General features: G+C 34.6%; 1 protein-coding gene across 1 annotated transcript in view; it reads right to left on the reverse strand.

Annotated features, from left to right (window-relative positions):
- The window catches only part of LOC111089920, a gene marked incomplete at its 5' end in the record, with an annotated part of 10,932 nt that extends 2,415 nt beyond the window's left edge, over nt 1–8,517 (reverse strand). The window contains 2 exons of the mRNA XM_022403182.1: nt 447–590; nt 8,397–8,517. Of these exons, the coding sequence (XP_022258890.1) occupies nt 447–590; nt 8,397–8,517 (265 nt within the window). The remainder of the gene's footprint in view (nt 1–446; nt 591–8,396) is intronic.
- Between the last annotated feature and the right edge of the window lie 287 nt (nt 8,518–8,804).

Raw genomic sequence — 8,804 nt, forward strand, 5'->3', positions numbered from 1 at the left:
CATCCTTTACACTACATCTCAACCAGAGACCATCCTTTACACTACATCTAGACCCGAGACCATCCTTTACACTACATCTAGACCCGAGACCATCCTTTAGACTACATCTAGACCCGAGACCATCCTTTACACTACATCTAGACCAGAGACCATCCTTTAGACTACATCTAGACCCGAGACCATCCTTTACACTACATCTAGACCCGAGACTGTTGTTTATTATATATCAACATCTAGACACGAGACTGTTGTTTATTATATACCAACATCTAGACACGAGACTGTTGTTTATTATACACCAACATCTAGACACGAGACTGTTGTTTATTATATACTAACATGAGACTGTTGTTTATTATATACCAACATTTAGACAAGAGACTGTTGTTTATTATATACTAACATGAGACTGTTGTTTTACCAACTTGTGCACGAGTATACCATACCTGTAACGAAATTCACTTCGTCCAAGGCCAGTCTGTCCAGGTGTTCACGAAAACTGCGAGTTAACAGCTTTCTTTGATAGTCTATCTCAATTTCCTGCTTTGTACGTGGTATTCGAATTTTGATGGCACAGCATAATAGTATGACTGGATGAAAATATAAGTTATTAAATATGTAGAATTAATATATTTTTCTGAACACCATAATTTCTGTTATTAGAACAGGAAGTGGAAAACTTAACGATATATAGAGAATTGAATATACGATATATTAAAAACAATATTGAAATAGAAAATCAACAAGCCACGTGACAACCACAGCAGATATAAAATCGCGGTGAAATGGCGTGTATCAGAACTAGATTTTAATACTGTTTGGCTTTTCTTAGATAGTGTGATGGTTTGTCTTTTCTTAGATAGTGTGATGCCACCGAAAACTGATCGCTTTTGGGGGAAGTATGTAACAGCTCATTCCGACTTAAAATTTTCAGATGTTTAGAGCATACAGATTTATTAAAATTAGAAAACAAAGAAACCTGTATCAACTTGGGATAACCAGGACCATCAAGAAAGAGACCTGTAAAAAGTCGTATCCCAGCTGTGGTAAGCAAAGTACAGTGTCTTGTAACAGGTGAAAATTCATGAACAGAAACGTCAGTGACAAAAATCCGTTCACGTGACCAAAGCAACAGTATGCAATATAATAAGAAAGGGTCTCTATCCTGAAAGGAAGCGAAAGGATGTGGGGTTCACCAAAATAAGGCTTTCAATCATATCCTTAGTAGCTTTGCTATAAATATAAGATACAAATATTTGAAGTTAGGTTTAGTTTGTTGGTGAAATTATATTTCCTTTTACACAGAATCGTAAATAGGAATTTAAATTTGATCGCTGTTGGAAGGGGGGGGAGGGTAATCACACGCATATTACACACACACACATATATATATATATATATATATACAAACCATATTAGAGGAGTCCCAGCCCCCTGTTTGCCTTCTTTGTGCACGCCCCTGCTTTTAGAATAGTTTAATTTTTCGACATGGTTTACAGGAAATAAGAAACAATTTTAGCAACGTCGTGATGATTATTAAAAACACAATAAAATAATAGATAAAATCGTTTCGAACAAACAAACTTCCAAGAAGGTTCCTGATGAGTTCCAAACAAGAATGTTTCTTCAACTTCAAATATCTTAGGTTTTGGTATTTTTGGCGCTCTGTCACTTTCCTGCTGTTTATCCTCTAACCAGGAAGTTTCTTCAGTTCGATTTGTCCTGTATTCTATGTTCTTGTACCCTATTATCTTCCTGTTGGTTATCCTCTAACCAGGAAGTTTCACCAGTTCGATTTGTCCTGTAGTCTGTGTTCTTGTACCCTCTTATCTTCCTGTTGGTTATCCTCTAACAAGGAAGTTTCTACAGTTCGATTTGTCCTGTATTCTGTGTTCTTGTACCCTCTTATGTTCCCGTTGGTTATCCTCTAACAAGGAGGTTTCTTCAGTTCGATTTGTCCTGTATTCTGTGTTCTTGTACCCTATTATCTTCCTGTCGGTTATCCTCTAACAAGGAAGTTTCTCCAGTTCGATTTGTCCTGTATTCTATGTTCTTGTACCCTCTTATCTTCCTGTTGGTTATCCTCTAACCAGGAAGTTTCTACAGTTCGATTTGTCCTGTATTCTGTGTTCTTGCACCCTCTTATCTTCCTGTCGGTTATCCTCTAACCAGGAAGTTTCTACAGTTCGATTTGTCCTGTATTCTGTGTTCTTGTACCCTCTTATGTTCCCGTTGGTTATCCTCTAACCAGGAAGTTTCTCCAGTTCGATTTGTCCTGTATTCTGTGTTCTTGTACCCTCTTATCTTCCTGTCGGTTATCCTCTAGCCAGGAAATGTTCCTCTATTTTTAGACATTTTATAGTATTTTATTTTCTTTGTCCAGACGAAACGTTTGACAGAAAAGCTTACAGTGAGTTATTTCAATAAGCACGTTTGGCGTTGTTTGCGAAGAATAACAAAGATCACGATAACAGACTTTGACTTTTAAGAGGACACAGATCTCTCTAAATTCTCGGACGCCAAAATGGTTCAAACATCAGCCAGTTTGATATTGTTAATACATGCAGATGTGCAACGTATGTGTACAGAAGTTATTTTATTTTTTACAATAGTTACAACGTACACCAGAAATTCCTTTCGACGCTGGTCATTGCGTGCCTTACACTTGAATCGTTATCATGTATGTATGTTGACCTTCTTCACTTCATCGTGCTGAATCAACAAAAGTCATTCCCACAATTGCCTAGAAATGATCCAGTGTTTTGATGGAACGTTTTGCAGCTGCAACTCAAAGTATTTAACAGCAGCTGAATTTAAGCCTTAATTAATATTTTGGATTAATAAAAGCGCGCTTTCTTAACAAACGTTATTTGAAATGAGAAGATTGATAAGAAACTCTGAGCACTTTTGGCTAACAGGGCTAATGTTCTATCCACTGAGCTATATAAGGGTACAATAAGTTTTTTAACCATGAGTGTGAAACTTCTTTGTGTTCTTGTGGTCAGACAGTTAGTGGGCCTTTGATTTACCATCATCCAACCAAATCAATCTTCTATTTTTAAACATTTAATAGTATCTTTTTTTTGAAACGTACAATTGTTCTATTTTTCCCCAATTCTGCAAATCATAGGAGTCTAGATATACTCAAGTATAACTTTCATTATTATTGCTGTATTTGACTTATATTATGAATAAATTACAATACACTTTCTGATTTATCTAAGCCTATTTAACAGGAGCTACACGTCCCAACAAAAATTAAACACGAGATACAAGACGAAGCTAAAATTAAGACTAACAATAGCCACTATTTGAAGCTAAAACTAAGTTTAATAATAGCTACAACTCTCAACTAAGGTTAAGACTAACAATAGCTACAAGCTGCAACTAAAGTTAAGACTTACAATAGCTACAACTCTCAACTAAGGCTAAGACTAACAATAGCTACAAGTCTCAACTAAAGTTAATAATAACAATAGCTATAACTCTCAACTAAAGTTAAGACTAACAGTAGCTATAACTCTCAACTAAGGCTAAGACTAACAACAGCTACGAGCTTCAACTAAAGTTAAGACTAACAATAGCTACAAATCTCAACTAAGGCTAAGACTAACAATAGCTACAAGTATCAACTAAAGTTAATAATAACAATAGCTATAACTCTCAACTAAAGTTAAGACTAACAATAGCTACAAGCTTCAACTAAAGTTAAGACTAACAATAGCTACAAATCTCAACTAAAGCTAAGACTAACAATAGCTACAAGTCTCAACTAAAGTTAATAATAACAATAGTTACAAGTCTCAACTAAAGTTAATAATAACAATAGCTATAACTCTCAACTAAAGTTAAGACTAACAATAGCTACAAACTTCAACTAAAGTTAAGACTATTTAAAAATAGTTGCGCGTTGAAATCTTTGTTAGTTATGATACTTTACAGTCATTTATTGAGTTTGTTTCATTTCAGAGTATTTTCGATTTTACATTTTAACAAGTGGCATCTAAATGTTAAGAAAAGATTTTATCTGTAACAAATAATTCTGAGTTTGAATTTGAGTTATACATGACAAACAATAGTGAAAATAATGGAATACAATAAAACAAAATTATTCAGTTTTTCAGTTAGTTGTTTTGTATTTCGTACTGTGGTGCCTGATGGCCAAGGGTGTACACAAATCATAATCAAATATGTCACGTGGTTGTCGATTCTCCTATATTATAGATGAACAGTGGTTCAATGGTTAGCGTATGAGACAGTGGATCTGTGGTTCGCGCCCCGTTACCGCAAAAAAAAAAATAATCGTGCTTTGGAGCACTGGGTGAGTTATGAGAGTGACAGTCAAACCCCATTATTCGTTTATAGTAACCAACAGTGGATGGTGTTGACAATTGTCTTCAAAATTAGGGATGGTTATGAGCTAATAGCTCTCGTGTAGCTTTTGGCGAAATATTCGTAACAATATTTTGTTTCTTTGTTATTAATCACAAGACTGCCAAATGGGCTATCTGTGCTGTGCTCACCGAGGGTATAGAAACCCGATTCTTAGCATTATAAACCCTCAGACATATCTCTGAGCCACTAGGAGGTCTTTGAAACCAACCAACAAATATTATCAAGTTCTGGAAGCGTTTATATTTGTATTTATGTCGAGGCGATTAAGGTTATCTATCGCCGTCTCTAACTTTGAACTCTTGACCAGAGGGAAGGCAGCCACCATCCACGCTAATGATAAGGTATTGACTGTTACCCTTATAACACACTCACAGCTTAACATCTTGTGTACTTGGTTACCGTAGATGGTTTTAACATGTCACATAATATTTACGTCTCATTCTTCAAATAACGTGTAATAAAGTATATACAAGATGTGAAACAACAATAATGGTTACCTTGGAAGTGGGTTGTGTTTGTTTTGTTGAATTCTCTCCCTAATTTTGAAGGGGTATATAATAGAGGGAAAACGGCTAGTCAGCATCACCCACTGCCAATTCTTGGGCTACTCTTTACCAACGAAAATTGGAACTGACTGCGATTGCGAATCGAATTCTCTAGCCACCAAGCCGTCAGCAATTAGATATTAAAGAACATAACCTAGATTTAACCTTTTGAAAAATGGTTATATTACATAGTAAAAACTACTATTGTTAATTATTAAGCACAAAGCTATACAATGGGTTATCTGTGTTGTGCCAAACAGGTATCGAAACTCGGTTTTTAGCGTTATAAGTTTTCAAACTCATAGCCGAGCCACTTGAAGCTCTTGATATTGTGTTCACACACTTAATAACTTCAGATTTAAGTAGTTTAAGATAGACATAGGCTATATGCACGTGAAGTAGTCCTAGAGTTTACCTTATTAAACCTTAAAGTATAACGTTATTATAGACGTACTTTGAACTGTATAGCAATAACTGACACATACAAACATTACTAACTTAAATAGTCATGCTGCTTGTAGATTCAGAAAATATAGCAATGCGTTTACATAGCGAAATGCATTAACACAAATATCCAATCAGATTAGAGTACGAGTGACGTAACTACTTTGATGATTACGTATATTGAAGTATTGATCTAACATGGCCTGACTCCTCCTTCTTTTCTCTCCTCTAACGTCACTCTTTCTATTCCAGCTTTCTTTTGTATCAAAGCATGAACTATTATGAGTCCTCTACTTTATTACCTTACAGTCATAAAACCCCATTAACCAAACACCGATCTGTCCCTGAAGCTAAAGATAGTTTACTGTTAGTGTGAGAGATAACAAGACTTCGTTAACCAATCACCGATCTGTCCCTGAAGCTAAAGATAGTTTACTGTTAGTGTGAGAGATAACAAGACTTCGTTAACCAATCAGCGATCTGTCCCTGGAGCTAAAGAAATTCCAAATAGAAAACCAGTGATTGAGGTTACTAGTGTATCTGTATTATTTACACATAGTAATATTATGAAACATTTTGTAGGGAAAAACATTTTAAAATCATATATAACATACCTTATATATATATATATATATTCTGCATTTATTAATTCATCAAAGTTTTATACATGGTCGGTACTACTGACTACCAGCCTGATTACAAACCAGTGCTATACATTGATGGTATTAGAGTTCGAGTCCCCCCCCCCCCCAAAAAAAAGAAGTGCGGAATATATTATCATTTTAACAACAGTTAAAAATTAACTAAAAATAACGTACCTCTACCTCTACTTAGTTAATGAAAACAAAAAATAAATCTGCCAAAACGAAAAATGATGACAATAAACCAGTGAAGTAGAAACTAAAACAAACACAAAAAATGTTTAAAACTAATGACATTGAAAACGTTTTTCAATATTTGTATCCATTGTTACTATGTTAAAACTAATCAGTTGATCATACTGTGCTGCAGATGTGTGCTACAACGGTGTAAAGAATAATAATAACGTAATGCACTTCGGGTGGAACGGATCAAACAAAAAATAAATATGTATATATAAAACACAGTTTTACCGTTAGTCACAACCACGGTTTGTATAAATTATTAAAAGTATTTATTTGTTCCTTTCACATTAAGACTAAGAAGAAATGTAATTTTAATCACTTTTATGGACAATAAATCGACAAAAGTACCTAATGTTTCATTGCCCTTTTAAGTTCAGGCAATGTGAAAACTTATTTCAATACAAGGGCCAGATCATGAATATGTGTAGTGGCCATAATCATCATCGTTACAACTGGATCTACAGACCTTGAACTTCTCATTAAATAAAGCTTTGTAACTGTAGAACATCATCCTGATCCGAACCTATAGACATCCTTCCAATTAAAACTATTCTGACTGTAGAACACTACCCTGATCCGAATCTACAGACATCTTTCCAACTAAAACTGTTCTAATTGTAAAACACCACCCTGATCCGAATCTACAGACATCCTTCCAACTAAAACTGTTCTAATTGTAAAACACAACCCTGATCCGAATCTACAGATATCCTTCCAACTAAAACTGTTCTAATTCTAAAACACCACACTGATCCGAATCTACAGACATACTTCCAACTAAAACTGTTCTAATTCTAAAACAATACCCTGATCCGAATCTACAGACATCCTTCCAACTAAAACTGTTCTAATTGTAAAAACACCACCCTGATCCGAATCTACAGACATCCTTCCAACTAAAACTGTTCTAATTGTAAAACACCACCCTGATCCGAATCTACAGACATCCTTCCAACTAAAACTGTTTGATTGTAAAAAAACCCTCTGATCCAAATCTACAGATATTCTTCCAACTAAAACTGTTCTAGCTGTAAAACACCACCCTGATCCGAATCTTCAGATATCCTTCCAACTAAAAGTATTTAATTAGTTAATTGGTAGTTAATGATAAGCACAGAGAGTCCAATGTAAGACCTTGTGCTTAATAACAAAACAACAACAACAAAAAAGTGTATTACTATTATATTTCCAGTTTATGTTACTTTCTCTATAACCGTGTTTGTTTTATTATTAATTTCTTAGTATTGTTAATGATTTAATTGTTGGCTATAATTTACGTCATGATTTACACGTGCTTATTTTACTGCTCATTTCCCCTCAATATTTTCTAATCTTTGAGATCACATATATCATTCGGGTTTCACTTGTATCATAATATCTTACTGCACCTTATTTTCAGTTGGTTTTGTTCGTTATTAAGCCAAATGGGCTATCTTTGCTCTGTAAGACAGCAGACTCACCGTTTAGCTAGCTGGGGCTTGTTTTTGGACATAGTTCATGATGGAATAAAGATAGTTCGAAACGTTTAATTCATCTGGATACAGTATTTCTCGTCCTAACCACCATGTTCGTCGTCATTAATATCTTACGTTGTGTACTTATTTAATTGTTTATTTTGAGTTATGTTCTTAAGAGAGAAAAAAATAAAGATGGCGAGATTTGCATACTATTATCATACACCTTCTTGTTCTTTTAAAGTCCATAAGGAATAAGTTTAACGAATACAGTGTTAAAAATATAATAGATCTAATACTAATATCTCTTACGATGAGTATAATTAATTATTATCATGGTTCGCCAACTTGGAAAAGGCGTTCACACCATAACAAATGTTTTATATAAATATTGTTTCCATCACTACTGTGTTTGTTGAGTCCCAGCCGGCTGATGAGCTCTGGAGTGAGCGAAACGCGTCGTCACCAATGGATAAGGTGTACATAGTGTGGTTGGAATACTGTTAATATACTTTCTTCTATGTCTTCAAAATCTCTAAGGGACTAGGTAAAGAATGCAATGTTAAAAAACATGATATTGATGTCTGATGACAAGTATATTTAATTATAATCATGCTTCGCCAGCTTGAAAAATGTGTTCACACCATAACAATTGTTGTAGTTCTAAAGCTTACCTAGAATAATAAGTCCTCCAATGCTGAGAAACAGTAATTGCCATATTCTGAATCCCGCCACGACATCAGTTTCCAACCAATCAGGAGTTGTGTAAGATTCTGTACTGGAACATTCACATCCCTACTTCACCAGAAGTAGACATAAAATAGAAAAATTCACAAAAAATGTTTTAATATTGGGTATTTTGATTTGATATTCTACAGTCTGGTGCTTTGAACAACGTCTAACGTATCTTGAATGGATAAGATATCGAATATGACGAATAACAAATTACCTAAACGTGTGAATCATCGGGGTTGCATGGCCTTCAGATATTCGGTTTATTTGTTACATAACCTTCAGATATTCGGTTTGTTTGTTGCATAACCTTTAAATATTCGGTTTGTTTGTTACATGATCTTCAGATA

This window comes from Limulus polyphemus, unplaced genomic scaffold (genome assembly GCF_000517525.1).
Source record: "Limulus polyphemus unplaced genomic scaffold, Limulus_polyphemus-2.1.2 Scaffold7869, whole genome shotgun sequence".
Classification (NCBI taxonomy): domain Eukaryota; kingdom Metazoa; phylum Arthropoda; class Merostomata; order Xiphosura; family Limulidae; genus Limulus; species Limulus polyphemus.